The 24,787-nt window shown below is 48.7% G+C and overlaps 1 protein-coding gene across 4 annotated transcripts in view; it reads right to left on the reverse strand.

Moving 5' to 3' along the window:
• Positions 1-24,787, reverse strand: part of JDP2 (Jun dimerization protein 2) — a 43,331-nt gene that overhangs the window by 8,255 nt on the left and 10,289 nt on the right. For all 4 annotated transcript variants that reach the window (XM_023184308.2, XM_023184318.1, XM_023184328.1 and 1 more), the window contains exons 2-3: positions 23,781-24,004; positions 1,327-1,431 (exon numbers count right to left, since the gene is read on the reverse strand). In XM_023184308.2, coding sequence (XP_023040076.1) covers positions 1,327-1,431; positions 23,781-23,981 — 306 coding nt within the window. In that variant the 5' untranslated portion in view covers positions 23,982-24,004. The remainder of the gene's footprint in view (positions 1-1,326; positions 1,432-23,780; positions 24,005-24,787) is intronic.

The following is a 24,787-nucleotide window of genomic DNA, read 5'->3' on the forward strand; positions in this document are numbered from 1 at the left end:
TCGAGACCATCCTGGCTAACACGGTGAAACCCCGTCTCTACTAAAAATACAAAAAACTAGCCGGGCGAAGTGGCGGGCGCCTGTAGTCCCAGCTACTCGGGAGGCTGAGGCAGGAGAATGGCGTAAACCCGGGAGGCGGAGCTTGCAGTGAGCTGAGATCCGGCCACTGCGCTCCAGCCTGGGCGACAGAGCAAGACTCCGTCTCAAAAAAAAAAAAAAAAAAAAAAAATACCTGTTGAATCAATTAATGAACAAAAGAGCAAATGAATGAATGAATGAATGAATGCCAATATAGCAGAGATGTGGACAAATTACTTAGCCCCCACACTTCCTTAGTTTCCTTATCTGTAGAAAGAGAATAATGAAGGTACTCACTTCATATGGTTATTATCCCAATAAAATGAGATGATGTACATACAGCATTTAGCACAGCATCCAACTTTACAAATAGTGGCAACTATTGTTAATTACTGTGTATTTACAGAATAGGACCTGCCCCATTCTGTTATTATTATACATTATCATTATTATTATTTAGCAGTGAAACAATGATTAGGGGTGGAAAGACCAGAGACTCCTGGCCTGGACTGATTAGCTTTCTGGTCATGTTCCCTCACTGCCAGCCACCATTTCTGAGATGCAGGGAAGCTCTAAGAGGCAGGACTCAGGAGAAAAAGAACAAACATCCTGCTTGGCACATTCCAAATGAAAGGGCAGGTAGGGCCAGGAGGAAAAGCAACCCCTGGCTGACCTCTGCATGCACAGCTGACCTCTGATTCCCAGAGGCAGCATCAAAGAGCTTGGAGGTCACCTTCAGTGGAGCTGAGGGGCTGGCTAGATGGCATGCAGGGCTGGATAAGCCATCTGCAGCTAAGGGAAGGAGCTTTTCTCTGTGCATAGGTAGCCAGGCCAGAGGCTGTGTCCAGTGCCTACATGCAGGATGTTACTACCTAGCTTCACTGGCACCCACCCTAGACAACTTTGGTAGCCACCAGGGAACCAAAATAGAGAGTGGCAGTCCTGGACGATCTGGGTCAATCAGCACCAAGGGTCTATCCTCAGTGGAGGGGAACTTGGCTCCTCCTTCCTTTCTTGGGCTTCCAGGGGTTGTGTGGGCAGGAACTGCTGAAGGCTGCCCTTGGTTGTCTTAGTTCAGAGATGGGAGAGGAAACAGGAGGTAGCAAAGAGCAGAGGGGTCAAGGCTGCTTTGGCAGCTGCCAGCAGATGCTCATTGACTGCAGAGACATCTGATGGCCTGTCCCGGTCCAGAGTACACAAGCTCACTCCAAGGAATGGCAGGCCTCCCCACCCACCCAGTCAGCTCACCCGCTGCAGAAACTCCGTGCGCTCCTTCTTCTTGTTCCGGCATCGGGCTGCTGCAACTTTGTTCTTCTCCCGGCGCCTTTTCCTTCGCTCCTCTTCCTCATCTAGCTGTGAGGGCACAGAGCCACTGATTAGACATTGAGGCAGGCTTGGAATACAGCTTCTCTCCTGACACACAGACAGAGGGACAACTTCGCCTTTCTAACCCATGTCTCGGCAGTGAACAAGTGATCACTTCTGCCAGCCCACTGCCTGGAGAGTTGGAAATATCTCCCAGCCAGTCCAAGGATCCTCTTAGAGCATCCCAGGGAGGAGTCAGAGGCCAAAAAGGGCAGGGATTCTGCTATGGTTTGAATGTGTCTCCCAAACTTCAAGTGTTAGAAACTTAATCCCCAATGCAACAGTGTTGAGAGGTGACACCTTTAAGAGGTGATTAGTAACAATATTAATGAATGGATTAATGTTGTTATTAGAAAAGGGGGTTTGTTATAAAAGGAAATTTGGTCCTTTCTTGCTCTCTTGTACTCTCTTGCTTTCCCACCTTCTGCCCTAGGATGATGCAGCAAGAAGGCCCTCACAAGACACCAGCACCTTGCTGTTGGACTTCACAACCTCTAGAACTGTGAGAAATAAATTTCTTTTCTTTATAAATTACTCAGTTGGTGGTATTCTGTAATAGCAACACAAAATGGACTAAGACAGATATCTGGATTCAGATGTCCTGAGGGAGAAGCAAGCCCAGAGACTTAGGAGGCCCCTCGCTTCTGTCCCCAGGGTCCCTCAGCTCTCCCACAGGTGGGCATCCTAGGGGAAGAATATGCAAAAGCAGAGAAAAGGATTAAAGCCAGATGAGGAGTTCAGGAGGCCAGGAGCCTGGCAAGTCTACTCACATAGAGGTGGCACCCAACAGGCGGTGACGGCCTTTTCTTTTGCCCAGCCCAAGCCCTCTGGGTACAATTTTCCAGGCCAGTCATTCCCAGGCACTTCCTTTAAAAATGCCTTGGGCATGGACACAGATTCTACATTCCACTGCCACCCCTTCCCACCTCCTTGACTATCTTTGTCCTCTCCACTTACCTTCTGTTGGGATTTAAGATGTTCCCTGCCCCTCCATACCCAATATTCCTTTCTTGGTCCTTCCAAATACTAGGATCCATTTCCTCTTGTCACTAACAGTCTCCCCAGCCTAGGATGCCCACCTATGGGAGAGCTGAAGGACCCTGGGGCACAAGCAAGGGGCCTCCTGAGTCTCCGGGCTTGCTTCTTCCTCAGGACATGTTAAGAAATTCACTATACATGAAACAGGACCCCTCGAATGGGGAGAAGGAGACTCACTGCCCACTAGCACAGACTTCAAATAAAAGTTGCTGTTGTTATTGCTCCATTAGTAATAATAACAAGAGGTGCCATTTGTTGCCTACTTTGCTAAATGCTTTAAACACATATCATTTAATCCTCACTATCAAAGTCTTATGAGGAAGTTACTATTACTGTACCATTTTACAGATGGTGAGACTGAGGCTCAATAGTTCAATTTGCCCAAGGCCATACAACTGGAAAATAGCAGAGTCAGGATTCAAACTCAGATTTCTGTGGTCTCAACCATCCTGCTCCTGACCACTAGCCCTTACGGCCCTAGCCCATCAGGAGCACGTTGATGTGGCACTTCTTGCTGTCCATTACCTACCAGGAAAATCTGAAGGACACCCAGGACCAGCTGGGCTGGGGACAGCCCAGAGTCATAGGCCATTAGGGAAGCCGTTGGATTGCCCTGGGCTTGCCAACTCTCTCACTTCTCCAGCCAGGGAGAAGGGTGCGGGGGGTGACTCTGGCAGCCCAAGGCCTGGAACGAGGTCTCAGCCCAAAGGGCTATAGGCCAGGAAAATAAACAGCCTCTCTCTGCCCACTCCCAGCATGCTCTGGGGGCTCAGGACAGAGTGTCTGGGCCCGAGACCAGCACCATGGCCATCAGCACAGGCCTTGGCAGGGCAGCCCCCTTTCTGCCTCCTCACCACCTCTGAGCTTCTCCCTGCCCGACTCCCACCCCACCTGGGAGTCAGCTGCAGAGGCACCGCGTCAACACCGCCACACCCAAGCACCTCCCAGTCCCTTGGCCTTCTTTGAAACTGAACCAGAAGTGACAGCTCCTCTGGCTGACCTGTATCTGGGAAAATAGAAACCTGGCTGAAATTGATTCCGCCCAACCTTAACCTCACCCCCAATAAGGCCAAGGTAACCGTGACGACAGGCAGAGGGAAGGAACTGGAGGAAGTGGCTGGCGGTGCAATCTCCCTTCGGCCAGGAGGGTTTGCCCACAAACTGCCAAGGTGATGTGTGCAGCCTGGGTACTGCAGGACCTTGTGTCCTCCCCTGAGCAACCAACCTCTGTCCTCCAAGGCTTCACTCCCTACCCCCATCCTGCACATGGCCTTATGCCACAGAAAGTCAGAAGCAGATGGAAGCTGCTTTAGCAGCAATGCAAAAAGATTCAGAGCTGGAATAAAGTTTAAGAGATCAACTGGGCCAGGCTGAGGCCCAGGTCAGGGGTCGCTCCTCCTCCCCTCTCTAGTCACATTCATTCCCTCCTGCATCACCCTCTACTCCAAATGTCTCACCCTTCTCCAAGCCAGCCAGGCCCTCTCAGCCTTGAGTGAGATATCCTTCCTTTCCCACTTGGTTAAACTCTTACTCAACCTTGAGAGTAAACATCACCTCCTCCAGGAAGGGTCCTTTGACTCCCCAGATAGAATCAGCCGCTTTTAGCTAAAAACAGAACTATCATTCAACCCAGCAATCCCATTCCTGAGTATATACCCAAAGGAATAGAAGTCGTTCTACCATAAAGACACATGCATGTGTATGTTCATTGCAGCACTATTCACAATAGCAAAGACACGGAATCAACCTGAATGCTCAATGCCAGATTGGATAAAGAAAATGTGGTACATATATACCATGGAATATTATGCAGCCATAAAAAGGAACAGGATCATGTCTTTTGTGGGAATATGTATGGAGCTCAGGTTATTATCCTTAGCAAACTACCACAGGAACAGAAAACCAAATACTGCATGTTCTCACTGATAAGTGGGAGCTAAACAATGACAACACATGGACACAAAGGGGGAACAACACACACTGGGGCCTATTTGAGGGTGGAAGTTGGGAGGAGGGAGAGGATCAGAAAATAATAACTATTGGCTACTAGGCTTAGAACCTGGGTAATGAAATAATCTGTACAACAAACCCTTGTGACACGAATTTACCTATATAACATATCTGCACATGTACCCCTGCACCTAAAATAGAAGTTAAAAAAGAAAAAGAATCCGCTGCTTTTCTGGCGCTGCTACAGCACTGTAGGAGTCTCCATCGCATCCTACCACAAGCCTTGGTTTGTGTGGGTGCCTGTTTTCCCTGCTAGCCTGGAGGACCGGACCTGAGCATTCCTGGCACCTGGTACAGCGCGTGGCACTCAGGAGGGGCTCAACAAATGTCACTCAGATGAGTGACTGGAATTCAGGATTCCGGAGAGAGATGCTACAGGCTTGGGTTCTTTCATTACAAAGTGACTTATTACCCATGTTTGAATCTACATGGCCTTTTCCCCAGCACTCACGGGGAGTCTCTCTGCTGGGGTGGCCTCTTCTCTCTGTTTATAGTAGGCCAGCAAAGCTTGGAGACTGGGGCCTGCCTTTCCTAGAAGCACACTGGCTGAAGGCAGAGTTTAGATTTGGGGGCACAGGCCCCTGATAGCTATGGCAAGTCTGCATGAGTCCTAAGCAGGCCAGGAAAAAATTTAGGGTATGTGCTGAGGCCTAGAGCCCCCAGTTCCACAGCCACCACCAGCTTCCAAGCCCAGCCCCAGGCCTTTCCTGCACCCATTCCCCCAACTTTGGCTGGTATCTCCCAATGAGGCAAGATGTTCCCAAACTCCCATCCTCACACCTTCCCCATTGAAACTGTGCTGCATCACCCCTAAATCCTCACGCTGCTATTTAAGAGCTGCCCAGAGATGTAGAAAATAGCTGTTAAGGTCCTACCAGAAATGAGATAGGCATTTGGCAGAGCCCCTCTGCCTTCATGCCTCACAGCTAACTTGGAGACTCTCCCCAGCCCTCCCTGGGACTCCTTCGTCCCCAGAGTCAGGGCTGCTGCCTCCTTCTTCCTGGTGCTTCTTGAATTCTCTAAAGCATTTGCCCATGTGTGGGAGAAAGACGGTAGAGAGTATTTGTACCACACGCGGCTCTGACATCTGAAACCGGAACCCCAAACTGGCTGACAATGATTTGTTTCTGCAGATACAGCTGGAAGAACCAGGATGTTTGAGGAGGAGGCAGCTCAATACATTTAAAGAACCACGAGATGCGGGCTGGGGGTGGGAGGGGAGTATGCTTTTCCCTGTTTGCAAACTTAGCACTGGCTCTGTTTTCCCGCAGTTTCCCAGGAAGGCCCAAGGGCAAGGTCATCTGGATCCTGGCAGTGAGGGGTGCTGCTGTGCCACACTTCACATTGGATGGAGAGACCTGGGGACTTAGGATCATGAGAGTCCTCTTGTGGAGCAGCCCCGCCTCACCCAGACCCGTCCTCAGACAGCCTGTTCTCAAGCCCCTGCCACAGCTGACTGGACGAGGCATGAGCGGCTGAGCCGAGCTGTACTCACTGTCCTGGAATTTTAAATTGGTCTGGGAGATCCTGAGTGCTGGACTGAGGGGTCATGCAGGGCCGGGCAACCAACTTCAGTCACAGGCCCGGAGAGGCAGGAACATCGGGCTGTGAAGTTTAGGGTGAGCAGAGACCACAGACCATGTGGCAAGAGAGAAACAACCACGCAGCTCCAAGAGGGGGTCAGGGAGACAAAGAAACAGGCAAAGAGAGGGAAAGGGGGATGGAGCCTCTTAATGGCCAAGTTCAACCAGAAGCCAGAGTGGAAGGACTCCTGGGTAATGTCGTCCATTGATATGGGCCACCTGGGGCACAGAGCAGGGTAAAACGGGAATGGACCTGACGGGCAAAGAGGACTGTTCCGTGTATGAATCTATCTCTGTGATTGACATAAGTCCACCCACAGTCCTGGCTCCAGTCAGGGCCTGCAGGCAGGAGTCAGTGACAACAGCAGTTGGGAGATTCCTACAGGGCCCGTGGTCATCCCCACAGCGAGCACTTCCTGGACGTTTGCCAGGAGTCAGGCACCGTGGAGTGTGGCTGACCGACAGCACAATCAGCCAAACCTGAGCACTTGTTAGAAATGCAGTCTTGAAGGCCACCCGGACCTACTGAATCAGGGTCTGCATGCAGTACATGCACACGCAGATTTGTGTGCCCAGAGAAGTTTGCCCTGGAGCCAGTTAAGGACTCACACAGGCCATTTAGCAGGTTGTAATGATTCCACCTGCAAAATACATCTCTAAGGTGTCCACCACATTCTCCATCCCTGCTGCCTCCAGCCTAGTCCAAGCCCTTGTCGCCTCTGCCCTGTAAGACTGCAATGGCTCCTAAGGGCTCTCCCTGGCTGAAACAGAAGTCAGCTCCTCTGCTTGCAACCCTCCAACAGCTTCCATCACATGTGACCCACAGAACCGGGAAAACGGGCCCCTCCTGCCTCTCTAACCTTCCACTACATCGCCCTCCTCTACCCCTCAACTCCAACAACGGGGCTCCTTCCTCTCCCTCAAAATGACAAGTTCTTCCCTGTCCCCTGGGTTTGCACTTGCTGCTCCTGCTGCCACTTCTTGACTTCTTTACTGACCACCCTAAACTAAAAGCCCTGTCCTGTTACCATCTCCCTGTGTATTTCCTTCAAGGTGCGTTCACTAACAGCACTTACCTTTTTCACATACATGTTTGCCTGCCCACTGTCAGTTTCCCATGAAAACCTTAGTTAATCTATATGAATACCTCAGTCTATCATCACCTTCACCACTATCACACCAGAGCTGAGCATGGCACAGAATGGGTGTTTATTAACTAAATTAACTACATTTAATTTGCCGTCCCAAGTAAGTTACCCAGCACGGCTCTATCAGCTTCCCTGCTTTTGCAGATGAGGAAACTACGAATATCAAGGCTGCGTAGATGCTCAGTGACAGCTCAGGATTCGAATCCAGGTCTTTGGGCCCCAGGGCCCAAGCACATCCCGCTCTTCAAGGGATGGGTGGTCTGAGCGTGGTCACTGCCCTTAGAGTTAGAAGTTTTTAACACGTTTTTAAAAACGTTATTGCACAGTTTACATGAAGGTGTAACATTCAAGCTCCACGGTTTAAAGGAGGGGATGTCACCAGCTCCTCTCTGGCCTAACCCTCACCCATTTCTGTGTTTCTCACGCCTGGTCTGCAGGTGGCGTGGCATTTCCACAGTGACAAACAGCAGCCCAGATGTGATTTTGAATTCTGACTTTTCATAAGCGTTTTCAAAAATATAGCTTGCAGGACCCACAAAGAGACAGAATGAGAAAGAGAAATGACATTCTCAACCCAAGGCACTGAAAATACAGAAACTCTCACATGGACAAAGAAAGGAAGTAATAAGTGAAAATAGAGAAAAAAGAAAAACCAAAAAACCCTAGCACTAACCAGAGTAGCATAGGTCTGAAGGGCTCTGTCTCATACTAAGAATTGTTGCCTGGGCAGAGAGAACCAGGCTAATCTGAGACTCGAGGCATCAGAGTTGACAGTGTGAGCTTTGGTTGGTGGGGTTGGGGGTGGTCTTTAAGACCTGAGTTCCTCCAGAAGCTCTGCTGTAGACCAGCTGTGTGCTCCTGCGCAAGTTACTTGGCCTCTCTGAGCCTCCGTTCCTCACTGGTACAGGAAGGTACTGAGCCCTGCCACACATGGTAGAAATGAGGACTGGGTTCCAGCCCAGAGCCAGGAGCACAGGAAGAGTTCCGTGATGCCAGCTTCCCTGCCTGCCTTCCCAGGCAAGGCGGAGGCGGTGCTATTGCAGCAGCGGCACACTGGTCTGCCTCCGGGCAGAACGCGGCACAGAAAGACCTGCGGAGAGGGAGGAGCAGGGTGGGGGGTTCTGGGCATGCTGAGCTGTCAGTGAGCAGGCCTGGAGTAACAGCCCTGCAGCCTCCAAATCTAGCCTTGAGCCTCGCACAGCCAGCCGGGCCCACCAGGGCCCCCCTGCATGGAGGAGCCACATTTCAACACCAGGGACCCATGAGCACCCTGGGAAGTAAACACCCAAATACCAAACATACCAGACATTCCCCCACATAAACAGGGCTGCACTGAGCCAGGGGCTGCGGTCCTTCCCCACTTCCCCACCCCCCATCAACAAAGTAGGGCAGTTCAGGGACAAGACCTTGGCCTGCCCATCCAGCTAGGCCCACAGCCTCCTCCCACCCCAGGAGGGAGGAATGAGGAAACCCCAGGGGCTCTCAGCCAACTCCCTTGCTGACCCCCGCAGCCCGCAGAGGCCAGGCCCTCCCAGCATCCCCCATGGGGTTGAGCTGTTGGAAACTCTGCCCTCCTGTCTCTCCCATCACCTCTTGCCAGGCCTTCTTACTCAGTGGCCAAGGGCTGGACCTCAGCTGTGAAATACTGAGCTGTTTCAGTGAACAGCGGGCAGGGCTTTAGGAGAAAATTCAAGACAAATGGTCAGTCTAAGGCTGGGGTTGCAAACTCACATCACCTCAGGGGTCAAGCAAGTAACTCACCATTAGTGAGGAAGGAGGGCTGGATGGGGCGGTGCCCACCCCTCCTGCCATGGGAGGGGACACTAGCCCCAGTGGGATGCAGGCTCAGTGCTGCTAATTCTTTCAAGTTTTCAAAAAAATATAAATTTTTAAAGTAAAATCTCCCAATTTTGAATGTCAGCAACAAATTCCGTTTTGAAAGGAACACCGCATGAGCCAAACAAAGCACATGTGTGGGCTGCACTGGCCCACGGCTACTGGTTCATGACCTCCGGCAGGCAGCTGACCCTAGCGCGCTTGTCCTCAGGAGCCTGGGCTCTGGTCACCACCGTGCCCTACTCTGTGACCTCGAGTCAATCAGGTCAGCTCTCAGGTCCTGGGGCTCATCTTTAATAAGCACAAGTAGCTCCTAGTTCTCACTAACCTTCAAACACACCTGCAAGGTGGGTCTCAGAGGCCTTATTTTACAAGTGAGAAAACTGAGGCTCAGCGAGGTGGAGTGTCTGCCCGAGGCTGCCGAGCTGGGAAAAGACAGGGATTGACTCCATTCCACCAGGCTACCTTCCACACGGTGGGCTGGACTAAAATCTCCACAAAGTCCTTTCCAGCTCTGACTTCTCTGGGTTTTTATTCATCCAGCCTTCAAGGGCAGCGTAGGCCTGCTTGAGGGGAGAAGGGGTGGGATGTAGGAAGGGTGCCCCCTAATTCTTATAAGAAGTTTCTTAGCTGGGCACAGTGGTGTACACCGGTAGTCCCAGCCACTCAGGAGGCTGAGGCTGGAGGATTGCTTGAGCCCAGGATGTTGAGACCGCAGTGAGCCATGATTGTGACACTGCACTCCAGCCTGGGCAACAGAGCGAGACTCTGTCTCAAGAAAAAGAAAAAAGAAGTTTCTGCTTTTACAGACTCTCAGTGCCAGGGACTCTTGGAAGCAGCAAGGCTAATCCCTAGATTTTACAGATGAGGAAACTGAGTCCCAGAGAAGCACCAAGGCTAATCCCTAGATTTTACAGATGAGGAACTGAGTCCCAGAGAAGCACCAAGGCTAGTCCCTAGATTTTACAGATGAGGAAACTGAGTCCCAGAGAAGCAGCAAGGCTAGTCCCTAGATTTTACAGATGAGGAAACTGAGTCCCAGAGAAGGAAATGGCTTGCTCTTGAAGACAGGGATTGGATCTTCACAGACCAGCCCAGAGGACACTGCTCAGTCCATCCTCCTGGGAGGCTCTGCCTGACTGTGCATCATCCCTCTTTCCTGAATTTTTCCATGCCCTGGACCCGCTCCCCCACACCTGCCCATCCTCTGACCTTGCCTTTCCAGTCTTCTGCTTCTTCCCATCCCTTCGGGGCTGTTTTCAGGTCCCATCCTTGGCCTGCTACTCTCCTCACTCGATATGCATGGCCTGTGGGTCTCCGTTTTCATTTACCCAATGGTTTCAGCCACCACCCATACACTAATGCCAACCAAATCTGAATGTGCAGACCCAAATATCCAAGTGCCCGCTGGGCCAGACGCTCAATGTGGATGTCCCTGAGGGCTCACTACCCGCCTCCCCATACCCCCATCCCTCTTGTTATCTCCAATTTTGATCACACCAGCCATCCAATTCTAGATTTTAAATCTTCCTCAGATTTGCTCCCCCCATCCACCCCCACTGTCACTTTCCAGGCCCACTCTCTCTCCTGGACCACTGCCCCAGGCCCCCAGGAGGCCTCCAGATCCTGCACAACCATCTTCCACCCTAGCCATCGGAAGGAATCTTTCTAAAATGCAAATTTGACCCAGTTACTGTCCACCTTACCCTTGGGATGAGGCCCAAGCTCCTATGTCAAATGAGGTTGCTGAGACTTGGCCCCATCTGCTGTGTTCTTACCACCTGTCGATCCCAGGGTTCCGCTCTATGCTCCTGAAACACTGAGGTGCTACATACCGTACGCTTCCCTGGCCTGCATGCCTTTGCCCTGCTGTCCCCTTAGCTTACTTCTCATGTCTCCTGTACATGCAGCTGGAGCATCACCTCCCACAGGAAGCCCTCCCTGATTTTCATGCCCTGTAGGCTGAGGAGGTGTCCCTCTGCTCTGAGCGTATCCTGGCCCCTACTGTATTATATTCTATTCTCTGTTTCTGACTCCTCCAATAAACTGGGAGTTCCACAAGGGCAAAGTCTGCATCTTACTGACTTTTTGTGTGCTCAGCACCTTGCATGGTTAGGGAGGAAGGGAGGCCTTATCCACAGAGCTGGTGACCTGGGCAAGAACCCAGAACTCCTGACTCCAAGTCCAGGGCTCTTTCCACTTCACTTCAGCTGCCCCCAACACCAGGATGTAATCAAGCACATTCACCTGTGAACAAACCCACACACTGGACCCTGTGCTCACTCAAATCAGCTCAGCCAACCACCAGGTGAAGGCTCTGAACAAGAGCTGGCAGAGGCAATGGCTCCACCTGCCAAGATGAGTCACTCGGCTCCCATGGCTGGGGGCGCGGGTGGATAAGCCATTGCTCCGTGTGCACAGCATCTACAGGAAACGGTGGGGAGCAGGGCTGCATACTAAGCTCCAGCCTTAGATTCTGCAACTGAGAAGACCCAGAGACCCTGGATCCTGGCTGCAACCTCAGGCCAGGAACTCAAGGTCAGAGAAGGGGAATGAGTGTGCCCAGGTCCTGAGTCAGACAGTGACAGGACCAACGGAAAGGCTACTGCTTTCTGGGAAGAGGCAGGGGACACCCTCTGTATGAACTGAAAGCCTGACACCCTACAATCTTTGTGGGGCATCAGAGCCTACAGGTGGATCCTTCCAAACTGACTCCTCGGTCTCCTCACATCTCAGCAATCTGCAGCATGTTTCCGATCACGGCCCTCCCAACTTCCCTTGTCCATAGTAAAAACCTTCTTCTGCATTAAGAGATCCCCAAAAACAATAGGCCGCCGAGGTGTGAGGCTGGTTTATATGAACAGAATAGGAAAAGGCCATTCTCTCAAAAATCAGTGGAGAACAGTCCCATTTCCACAGCTAAGAAAAGACAGCATTGTGTTTGGAACAAAGCCTGAGAAAGCCAGCTAGGCAGGGTGACACCCATTTACAGCCGCTTTTGCTAAGGAAAGAGCAAACACTGTTACTACAAAAGTGAGAACGAGTCCAGGAGACGCAGGAAAAATCACCTTGGCACAGACAGAAAACCTAACACTGAAGAGAAAAAGAGATGATGATTGCTAGGAAATCCTTTTGCTGGAGAAGAGCTATTTGGGGAAGGATGTCTTTTGCTGAAATATGTCTATTTCAGGCCCATTTCATATTTATGATTTAGTGGGGTCTCGTTTCCCACTAGGCAGTCAATCTGTTTTCTTGTCCAATTGACAGTCATTTCAAAAGATGAGAAAAGGAGAGAAATGGTGGCCCCCACAAGACCCTCACCACCCCCAAAAAGACTGGTGAGAAGCAGAATGCATCTGGTAGGGAAAAATCTGTCTTCTTCTCAAAGAGTTAATAATACAGCTGAAACTGACTCTTTAACAACAACAAATGGTGTAATATGCCTTGATTACACTGGGTCAAAAATGGAGACAAGAGCTCCTGCAAAATGACTCTATCTACAATTAAATGAAAATGCAGTCATTGCACAGAATATTTATGAACAAGGCTGTTCTGAAAGTCCCGAGCTGGCCAAAGTAGGAGAACATTTCAAGTGCCATCTTATTAAAGCCTTTGAAAGTCATTTGTCTTTCATCATGAAGGTGAAAAACAAGGTCCTTGGCTTAATTATTCTCTACCAAGGCAGTTCCATTTAATCTGTATGCAGGGTGTGTGGCTAAAACGTGCATTTCAGCCAATTTTTTCAAGCACAAGGCACAGATAACAGACAAATCTCCCAGCAAAGGCAAACTCTCCATCAAGAATACTGAACACCAGCTAATATAAACCCCACCGAGGTGAGAGGGCCACACAGTTCATAACCAGGAATATCTGGCCCGGAGGATGGAAGAGGGGTTTTACCAAGAGTGATTTATTTAAGGAGATGGATGCAATTTAGGTGCAGAGAGGAAGTATGGAAGGGCTTTGCCATACTGAGGCAGATGGAGTGGGACACAGAGCTCCCCATTGCCAGGGCTACGGAGTGGATCCTCAGTTATCAGACCAGAACTGCTGAGAACTCTGGGTCAGCGGCAGCAAATGAGGGCTCCTTTGGCATGAGAACAGCTTCTCTGATTCTCTCTTCCAAAACAATGAAGGAACCAGCCTATTGACAAGCTTGGCAGCTTAACTAATTGGGAAGTCCCTTAGGGCATGGACACGGCAATGTTGAGCATCTCAAGACATGGAAATAACTGGTTTGGAAACGCTAAGGTGTTTGCTGACTCAGAAGGCAACCCCTGCCTTACACGGATTCAGGGGACCATAAGCATTAATGAGTATCCAGTGGCAGGTGGATCCATCTAGGAAGCTTGAGATAGGTGTTGAGAAAAATGTGGTTTTAGATCCTTTATTCTCAGAATCTCTGCCAGTCAGAGCTGGAAGGGGCGACCATGTAGACATGCTCTGCATGTGCAGAGAGCATCAGAGTGCCCTGGGGGGCTTACTGCATCACGGATTTCTGGGCCCCACCCTTTAGAGAGTGTGCTTCAGTATGTTTAGGTTAAGACCCAAGAATGTGCACTTCTAACAAGCTCCCAGATGCTGACCCCACTTTAAGTAGCATCCATTGGTTTCAGCAACAGAAACATCTTGTTCAAATTATACCACAAAATACTCAACAGGTTAAGGCGGTATATATTTTACTTATGGGCTTACTTAAAGGCTTACAATTGCATCATATCCTTATTATAATCATTTAATGAGAACAAAAAGATGTGTTTTGGCTGGTGCAAAACCTTTAACTCAGAGGTTATCTGAGATATTTGCAGGTTTCTGATAATCTTGTATCCAAATTATTCCTGTCTTTTGTTTTTCTTGCACATCAGATTAGTAGTTAGTTACAGATGGTAGGTAGGTAATAGCTAGCTAGCTAGATAGATAGATAGGCTGGGCGTGGTGGCTCACGCCTGTAATCCCAGCACTTTGGGAGGCCAAGGCGGGCGGATCACTTTGAGCTCAGGTGTTCGAGACCAGCCTGGGCAACATGGCAAAACCCCATCTCTACTAAAAATACAAAAATTAGTGAGGCATGGTGGCGCACACCTGTAATCCCAGCTATTCAGGAGGCTGAGGCAGGAGAATCACTTGAACCCCAGAGGCGGAGGTTGCAGTGAGCCGAGATCACACCACTGCACTCCAGCCTGGGTGACAGTGAGACTCTAGCTCAAAAAAAAAAAAAAAAAAAAAAAAAAAAGATAGATAATAGATAATGCCTCATCAGCTTGCTTTCCACTCTCAGGATGCTCATCAGTTAATGCGAAGTAGCAGGAAGAGCTTTGTTCGGAAGTCTATGTAAAATAGATTAACCTGACACCAGCTGTCACCTTGGCAGTGCTCTCCAAGGTGTTAGATCTGATAACTAATAGGTATGAGCATGTGTGTGGATCTTGTCTTTTTAAAATAATAGATAAAATTATGCTTTAAAAATGAGACCCTGGCAAGTGATTTAATCTTCTGATCCTCAGCTCCCTAACAACTCGTGCTACGAATAACACTACCTCATAGGGTTGTTGGAACAGATCAGAGATGATGTCTACAAAAGAAGTTTGCAACTATAAAGTGCATTGCTTGTGTATGACTTCTGACCTGAACACAGATGTCCTCACTCCTTCAAAGACCTGGGCTGGTTTCTCACCTGAATTACCAGGGTTTTCAGCTAATGGCTACAGGTTAGAACACCTGCCAGCCCCACTCAGACCAACTGAATCAGGATCAATATTTTTGAAAGACTTTCCGGGGAATTCTAATCAGTAGTCAGAGTTAGAAACTGCTGTTCTATACCATATATCCTCCCTAGTTCTATATTAAATCCTATCAGATTGTTCTCCTTGCTCCTGGATAGATACTAGCAATAAAAAGGAAAAAAGGCTTCTTCACTGCCGCTGGTCTAAAAGGGGATTTTAATAACCCTAGCAACTAATTCTGGAACATTGCTACACACTGGGGGATTTGCATACATTATTCCTTTTCAGCCTCCCCACAACCCTGTAAGGCAGATATTCTTCTTCTCCATTTTTAAAAGAGTTTATTGGGATCAAACTCACACATACCATACAATTTGTCCATTAAAGTGTACAATTCACCAACTTGTATTATATCCAGAGTTGTGCAACCATCACGACAATCAATTTGAGAACATTTTCATCACCCCCAAAAGAAACCTCATATCCCTTGGCCATCACTCCCCACTCCTCTCATCTCCCCACCCCTAGGCAACTGGCTCTACTTCCTGCCTCTATGAATTTGCCTGTTCTGGACGTTTCGTCTAAATGGAACCACACAATACGTGGTCTCTTGTAGCTGGCTTCTTTTAAGCAGCATAACATTTTCAAGGTTCATCCATATTACAGCATGTATCAGTTCTTCATTCCTTTCTATGGCTAAATAATAATCCATTGTATAGATAGACCATGTTTTATTTATTCATGTACCAATTGATGGACATTTGAGCTGCTTCCACTTTGGAGCTATTGTGAATAATGCCGCTATAAACGCTCAGGTACGTTTTTGTGTGGACATGTTTTCCTTCCTGTTGGGTATATATGTAGGAGTGAAATTGCTGGATCGCATGGGAACTCTGTTTAGCCCTTTGAGGAACCGCCAGACTGTTTTCCAAAGTGGCTGCATCATTTTACATTCCCACAATCAATTCATGACGACAGCTTCTCCACATTCTCACCAATATCTGTTATTATCTCTCTTTTTCCATTATAGTCATCCCAGTGGGTGCAAAATAGTATCTCATCATGGTTTTGACTTGTATTTCCTTGACGGCTATGATGTTGAGCATTTTTTCATGTGCTTATTCACCATTTATATATTTTCTTTGGAGAAATGAGTATTGAGATCCTTTGCCCATTTTTCCACTGGTTTATTATTGAGATGTAATCATTATTTATATATTCTAGATACAAGTCCCTTATTAGATCTATGATTTGCAAACATTTTCTCTCATTCTGTGGGTTGTCTTTTTACTTTGTGTCCTTTAAAGTGGCAAAGTTTTTAATTTTGATGATGTCCAATTTATTTTTTATTTTGTTGCTTTTATTTTTGGCGTAAAATCTAAGAAACTACTATCTAATCCAAGGTCACAAAGATTTATGGCTGTTTTCTTCTAAGAGTATTCTAGTTTTCACTCTTAAATTTAGTTCATTGATCCATTTTGAGATAATTTATGTATATGGTACTAGGTACTAGGTAGGGGTCTGTTCCCCTAATTTTACAAGGGATGAAGTTGAATTTCAAACATCTAGTGAACTCTCCAGAGCCAAACCATTCCAGTGCAGCAGTCCTGCTTTGCTACACTGCCTCCAAAAAGGCAAGGGTTTTTTTTTGTGGGGGTTGGGGAGTTGGTAGGGTGTAGGGAGGACTACAGAGGCAAACCACAGAGAAGTTTGTCAGAGCATACACATGCATTATGCTCAGTGAAAGGGGACCCTGCAGTCACAGAGCAGAGCACAATCAATGAGCCCCAGCATATGGCAGGTTGTATACAACCTCGAGGGGTGGCTAAACCCAGAGGAGGCCCAGGCCTTCACTCCCAGCACTTTCACATCCTGCCTGAATCCATCCATAAGTTCCTCTAGATCTCCATGCTCCAACCTCAGGCCAGGTTGCCTTGTGCCTTTTGGGCACAGTAGAAGGAAGAAAAACTTAAACGGCTTCACAGTTGTTCAGTCAGATGAGCCTCCCCCAGGAGAGGACTCAGTTTCCCAACTCTGAGTCCATGTTGCCAGTGGACCTGGAAACATCAAAGTAAGATGGCAGGATTGACAGAAGGGTTGACAGCCCATCTTAAGGCTACTAAAAAAACTGATGGTTGATGGGAATCCAACGATGACATTAACACCACAGGAAACAAGATAAGGGGTCACAGAAGGCAGCTTAGGGGAAAACAGAGGCTTGAAGAGCCTTCTCATTTATAGTTTGTGATGATAACTAAAACTCCAGCTGCGTCTAAACTGTATAAATAACCAGAAACTGGAAAGTCTGCTTGCTTCCCTGAAACCCAGGTCATAGGCTAACACTTTAGAAAGGTCAGTGCTGTCAGAATAGGTAGTTCACTACACATGGAATCAGTCTCTAACAAAGGTAATTTATGGACATACTGCACTACAGTCAAGGTCATCTTTCACACAGCACCTCACTTAATCTTCATGGTGAAGCTCTATCATGAGGACGTGGATCCAGTCGCCATGTGGAGTATGTACAGGAAGCTGCACTACTTTGGAAAGGGCAGTTTGGATTTCCTCCTGTTACAGATGAGGAAACGAGCTAACTTTTCCAAGGTTATGGTAGGAATGAGTGAGAGCCAGACTTTGAACCCAGAACTTGCACCCAAGCCCAGAGCTCTTCCCAGGCCCCAGAAGCAGCCCCTCTGGTTAGGAAGCCTGGATGTGCCCTGCTCCCACAACACCTCAGACCACCCACCATTTCCGAGGGTAAAATACCCTCAGGTCAATACAAGCCCAAGAAACAGGCTTTTGATTCAATTATAAAAACTACCTTGCATGATCAACACATTTGAAAAGTGAGTCACAAGCCTACCTTACATCTGTGTCTTAGTAAGTGCCAGGCATCATGTGAAACCTTTAGCAGCATTAGTTCATTTCATTATCATAGCAACAGCAGGGCTTGGTGACTCACACCTGTAATCCCAGCACTTTGGGAGGCCGAGATGGGAGGATCGCTTGAGCCCAGGAGTCCACAAACAGCCTGGGCAACATGGCGAAACCCCCATCTCTACAAAAAATACAAAAATTAGCCAGGCCTGGTGACATGTGCCTGTAGTCCCAGCTACTCAGGGGGCTGAGGTGGGAGGATTGCTGGAGCTGGAGGTCAAGGCTGCAGTGAGTCAAGATCGTGCCACTGCACTCCAGCCTGGGCAACAGAGTGAGAACCTGTCACAAAAAAAAAAAAAAAAAAACAAAAAAAAAAACAAAAAAAAACATAACAACACTAAGAGGTAGGTATTATTATTATCCTCACTTTAAGATATTAATAGAAAACCTAAGAAGCTGTAAAGCTTCCTGAGCTTTTCAGAGGTGTCTGATTTCTGCTAAGGACATAGAGATCCAGCCACATCCTCACCACCACCTCTCCAAGGGACCCTGTGCTAGGATAACAGTGGGTGTGACCAACTTCTGATTTTAAATAAAACCTCAGAACCCTTGTGAAGGCTCTGGATATGGTATCAAATAAGACTCAACACCACAGAGGCCAATGTTAAACACACTCATAGCTGCCTTTAACTATCACTCATTCTCCCTCAAATTTAAATTTTTTTTAAGCTAACAGCTTTCGAAAATGTGCTAACAAAGTAACGGAACTAAAGTGGAAATTACAGATTTCAAAGATGAGTTGGGAGATTCTGTTCCAAGAGAGGACAGATTGGACCTCTCTGCCAAACAAGTATGAGACAAAAAAAGCATCTGAGTCAGGGGGAAGAAGGCCAATGCTATTCCAAAAGCCACAATTAAAAACCAATTATGCAAAGCTTGCTAAAAAATGTCAGTGGGCTGCCTTTACGTTTCAAATCACTAAAAACACAAGCGTGCTTAGGCCAACATTTACCCAGCACATCAGCTGGTTTGGGGCAACTTTTTCTGCTCAGGCTAAACATGGATGCACGTCTTGGTCTCTGTTATGAACAAAGTCTGGGAAGACCACCTGGGGCTGAGTGAACATGGCTTCCAAGGCCGCTCTATGGTCCATAGATTCCTATTCATACTTCATCCAAAGGGGAAAACACTCTCAATGTTCTCCAGGGGCCCTGGAGAAGATGGGAAGTCACCAATGTGAAATCCACAGACAGTTAAGTCTCCTCTCCATCTCTGAAAATGATGAGGACACGGATCCAGTCCCTGTGTGGAATACACACAGGAAACTGCCCTGTGTTGGAAAGGGCAGTCCATGATGATACATACACACCGATTCCTTAGGGTGACACCCTCAGAAAGCTCCCTAATAAGGATCAGAAGAGCCTGAGGACAGGAAGAAACCACTTAGAGTCACATTCCCAAAAGTAGCTGAGTCATCTCTGAGCCTACTAGCTATACAGCTTCCCAGGACTCTACCCTTGGAGATTCCAATTCCATGGGCCTGGGGTGGGGTCTGGAAATATATATTTTTTAAGAAATTTCCCAAAGTGTTTTGATGACCAGTCACATTTTGGAATGATTGGTTTGATTTCTGTTGTATTTTATTTTTTTCTGCCTGAAGTCAACGAAATTCGGAAATAGCAAAATCTAATGAACAATGGCTGGAGATAAGAATTGGGAAGTAGAGCGATCAAGGAATAGAAACTCTAAGTGACTTGCCAAGTTGACACAGCTCATAATGTTCAAACCAACAAGCAAGGTCCGTGGGACATAAATATGGGACACAGACTCAAAATCAGGTTGGCAACACAGACCGTGTGAAGTGGGCTGGGGGTAAGACATCAGTGAGTAGTGGGGACTGCGGTGAACTCAAGGCTGTACACAAATACAGCAGGCATCTGCTCCTCAGCTCCAACCTCTTGTTGCGTCTAAGGGTGTGGCCTTAAGTGGCTAGATATTCTGGCTTTTTAAAAGAAGGCAGAAAGTCCACATTTCCTGGCTTTTAAATATGGCAATTCATTCAATTTTTTAAAAAAGAAAACCACACTGTGATTTTGTTAAAGAAGAAAGAAAAAGCAAACCACCCTGTGAACAAGATTCATCTGCAGGCTGACGCCTGCCCCTGGAATGACAGTGTGCAGTCTCTTTCCTGAAAGGTCATCCAGTTTAGCCTTCCTTGAACTCTTGAGTCGCCTCTAGAGCACTGAGAGGTGGCCAGAGGGTGAGGGGTCCTGTCTAGCAGGTTGATTAGAAAGTGTCTGCTGTGTGTATGTGTGTGTGCAAGGGTGGGGCTTCGAGCCTCCCTCCCCTCCCAGCTGAAAATGCATTCCAGACCCAGAGGCAGGGTGTGACCACCACAGCCACAGCTCCCTGGGAGATGACCTGGGAAGGGCCAAGAACTTCAGGCCAATAGGGACTGGTTGGTGTAGGAGTCCAGCTGTGAGGGGCTACAGAGGAAAAGTCAAGGAAGGAAAGCTCTGGAGAAAGCCAGAGAGCAAAGCTGTCCTGAAAGGGAATACTAGAAAAGAAAGGAGAAAGAAGCAACAGCTTTAAAAATCCCACAACCCAGGAAACGACGTTCCCAGAGTCCCTGGCCAATCATCAAAATGAGCAGTCTTGCCACTGCCACGTCCTTGGTCTGCTTAATTTTTCTTCATGGTGCTGACCACCAACTCACCTTATATATTGTGTATTAATTTGCTTACTTTTGGATGCCCTCACTGCAATATATAGCACCGAGAGATGCAAGGCTTTGACTGCTTTATCTGCAGCTCGGTTCCCAGCGCCTGGTGCAGTGCTCAGCACATAGTAGATGCCTAACAAATATGGCTTGAACAAACGGACTGCAGGCAAGCAATTGGCACCAAAACAGTTTAACATCATGTGTTGACCATGTAATAATAACGACATCAGCACAAAGCACTTTATAATTCACAAAACCTGTCATTGAACTTAATTCCTCCCATTTTCTTTTACTGAATTGCTCCGTTCGTTTGGATATAGCCCAGGAGACTGCTGGCCTCTGCAAGGCGAACAGCCCAAGAACCAGCTCTGACACAGCTGCCTGCACGGCGGTTCAGCTGGCGCTCTCTCTCTCTCTCTCTCTTTGGGGACTAGGAGACAATGAGGCTGCAGAACTGCAGGGCTCAGCACTCACCGGGCAATGTCATCAAAATGATAGAACATTCTGGGGCCAGGTTCATCCAACCTCCCCAGCTCAACAGAGCTCTGGTTAGAAGCCTGGAAGGGGTATAGAGGCATGGGAGGCCGCACAGCATGTGGTTAAAGCTTGGGCTCAAGACAGACTGCCTGAGCTCATTTCCCAGCTACTGACCTTGGACTTGCCTCAGCCTTGTTGACCTCATCTGTAATGTGGGTATAACAACAACAATAACAACACCAATTACTTCAGAGGGTACTTGTGGAGAGTAAATGAGGTACTTTACAGAGAGACCTAGTACCGTGCCTAGGACTTAGCTCAGCACAAGTGACACGTGGCTGTAATGGCGGCATCGACCACCACACCGGGCCCCAGTGCTATCACTTCCCAGCAGTGTGACCCTGAGTGACTGAACCCCCTCCCTAGACCTCAAACTCTTCTCTAATATGGGGGTAACCTGGACTCCAGGACTGAATAAGGAATGAATGAAGTCATGCATGTTAAGTACTTTGTGCAGGTCCTGGGACATATTAAATGCTTAATGAGCTAGTATCTCATTATTGTTCAAGCAACTTTTACTAGTCTAAAATGCCGATATGAAAATCCACTCAAGGCAGTTTGCCATATGCAAATAAATCTTTAGACCATAGATTCTTCAGTTGCAAGTTTCTTTCCCCACCCCACTTTAGGTTTTAGTTACTCCAAGAATTAGCTCTCCCAGCCCCTGGGGACCTGACCTAGGAGGCATTTGGAGGTGGGTTCACAGAGCAGGGCTGGCATCCCTCTACATCGGTACAATCTCGCAGCTCCATCTGCCTCTTCGCCCCCACAACACTGCAGTCTGACAGCGAGGGAGAGGACATGCAAATATGCCCTAAAAACGGCTTGTTATTTTCACGGCCTGGATGGTGCACGTCTGTGGGTGCCTGTGAGGACAGCATGTCACTGTTGGGTACAGTGCAGATGCCACCAATTTGGGGGTGGCTGTAAAATGTAAAAATACCCAACCCAAATAAAAGTGGCTTTTCCAAAAAAGAAAAAAGGGAAGAGTTCCTCCAGTGCCTTTCGCAGAGGAGAGAGGTGGTAACTCAGCCCCCCAGGCGAATCTCAGCTTGGTCACCTCTGCCCAAGACACCTGGCTCCTCATCAGCCCCATGCACAGCCTTAGTGCCTCCATGAAACTGCTCAGCTACTGGCTCCAAATGGCAATTTTACTGTGGAATGACCCAGAAACAGATGCTCTCAAGTTACAGACCTGGGAAGGTGAGGAGCAGAGGGCCAAAAGACAAGGACCCTGCATTGTGAAGACAGAACACTAAATAAGCTGGGAAGTGCTCCAACAACACATTGGCTTTCAAGATCAATTCAGAAGAATATAATCACAGTCAACTCACATCTTGCAATCCACAGTGTTTAGTTGGCACCTATGACGGACCTCATCCACATGTCTTGAGCACAAATGGCTAACAGGGTCCAGGCAGTAGAGGTAAATGAAGACAGACGGTAGTAGCAAAAGCAAAACTAACAATATAAGCAGGATTAAGAATAACAGAGAGGTGCAGGGGCCTGTGGCCTACTGGAAAGAGGAAACAGTAAAGTACCTCTGTCCACCCCCACTTAGCCATTGCCATGCCAGAACAGGGCAGTGTATAACGAGATCTTCCAATTTTTTTATCAACATTTTCAAGTGAAATGTGGGTTCACGTTTCTTTTAACACACTGAGCTGGCCAAACAAAATACATCTGAGAGCCAGGTCCAGCCTGCAAACGGCCAGTTTGCCACCACGGCCAAGCCCCCAACACTCCTCTGCAGTTTTTAGGTACCTGTCAGGAGAAGGGGAGCTGAGAAATAGTTGCCTAATATCCCCAGCTCTCCCCTGCGGTTACCCAGACACGCTTCTCCATGCAGAAAGCCCTCTCTCTAGCACTTCCAGCACTTCAGCCCTCCGAGCTCGCCCCAGGCTCACCTTTGCCTGTGAACCCTCCCTCCAAGCAGAGCTGCTATTCCCAGCTGCTCAGCCGCTTCCTGTGCCCTCCCCATCCCAGCCTCTTCCCCACCTCCCACCACAGGCTCCTCCTTTCCAGGGGGCAGCTACTCTGGCAGGCCTCTGAAGAAACAGCACTGCGGGGAACCTTGCTGGGGCAGGCCTTCAGACAAACGGCCAGCCCTGGGCAAGTGGCCGGGGGCATGCCCTGCAGAGATCCTCGGCCATGCCGGGGACGGCTGCTGCTCACCAGTGCCCTGAGAAAAGGGCTCATGAGAGCTGCAGGTACAACGGACCTAAGGAGGGGTCCCTTGCAAATGCCACATGTGGGTGCTCCACGTGTGGGTCCTGGGCAAGTGCCATCTAAGGTGGACACTGCTGGCTGACTGAGGCCATGCCCAGCTCTGGCAGCTGCTTGGGAAGGGAGGCCACACTACTCTTCCTCCAAGGTCCCTGGTTCAGCTGCAGAAAGGGCCAAGAGGGGTGGAGGTCATGATGTGACTAATGATAATTTTAAAAGATAACCTAATATTGGCATTCTCTTGTCTACTTTTCAAAACATGTACACATTCACATTCCCATTATCTCCCCTGATCCACCCACCACCCCAGAGCGATGGCCGAGATATTGCTGTTCATTACTGTTATTATTATCACTCTTCCCCCACCCCTCGGAGAACCAGAGACAGGTTAAATATCCTCCCCTGGCCCAGTGCTGCTCCAGTGTTAACATGTCCACGAATCCCTGGGGGATCTTGTTAAGATGCGGATTCTGATTCAGAAGGCCTGGAGCGAGGCCTGGGATTCTGCATTTCTGATAACCCCAGGGTGGTATGGATGCTACTGGTCCTCAGACTCCACTTTGAATCGCAAGGTTAAGGTCCCATGGTGGGTTTAGGGCCAGACCTGGAATCTGCCAGGGGTAAAAGACTCACTCACCTCACTTTTCACGGGCTGGGGCCTCTTGCCCAGTTTCACCTCCAGGAAGTGCAAGGGTGCAATCATGGCCCCGAGGTTGCGGATGTCAGCGTATTTCAGCTCCTCCACAGTCAGGGCCGAGCTGGGGAGTCCGGTCAGGGGGCCGAGCCCTGGCAGGGAGCCTGCGGTCACTGAAGGGTCCGGGATCTGCCCAGGCATCATAGCAGGAGGAGCGGCAGGCCAACCTGGAGTGGGCAGGAAAAGAGCAGGACAGTCAGCCAGGTTAGGGGCTCCAGGAGGGCTCAAGCCCCTCGTCTTGCCAGGACTGTCGCTTCTTTCACCACTGTTCCCCTGAATCCCTTTCCCACCCAGCTGCTCTTCCTGCCGTAAAGTCCTTCCTGTTACAGAGGAAAAGTTGCTCAATTAACTCACACCAAGGTCACCCTTGGCACTGCCAGGAGTGTCTGCCTTTTTTATTTTGAAGGCAATGCTTGACCCAGTCATAGGCAACATGTATTCAGCCTTTGCTATGTGCCAGGCCCCACAGTAATCCTGTAGTCAGTCCCATTAGGCTGGATCAGAGGTCATTACACACAGGAAGTAGCCAAGCTTAGAATGATAATTTGCTCAAGGTTGTACACAGTTAAAACTGGTGGAGCTGGGATTTCAATGGCAGCATACAGTCTCTGAAGAGAGTGAATTATAACGGCGGAACCTCAAGCACCTTCACACCTGTTTCAGAGGAAGCTATTTTTGGTCTGGCATGGTGCCTCCCCTCCAATCACACATCCTATTCTGCATACTTGTTAAGACACCGTGAATAGGAGATGAAGCAAATCTAAGTTAAAGGTGAGTGTGTGTGATATCTATAAGAAAGGGACTGAGGCAAAGCAGGTAGAATTAATTAGCATGTGCTTTCTGTGTGAAACCCAGCACCAGAAAACTCCTCGATGCCCTCATGCCCTCTCTCTCTCTCTCTTTCCCCAGGCTGGAGTGCAGTGGTGCGATCTCGGCTCACTGCAACCTCC

This window comes from Piliocolobus tephrosceles, chromosome 6, assembly GCF_002776525.5.
Source record: "Piliocolobus tephrosceles isolate RC106 chromosome 6, ASM277652v3, whole genome shotgun sequence".
NCBI classification, from domain to species: Eukaryota; Metazoa; Chordata; class Mammalia; order Primates; family Cercopithecidae; genus Piliocolobus; species Piliocolobus tephrosceles.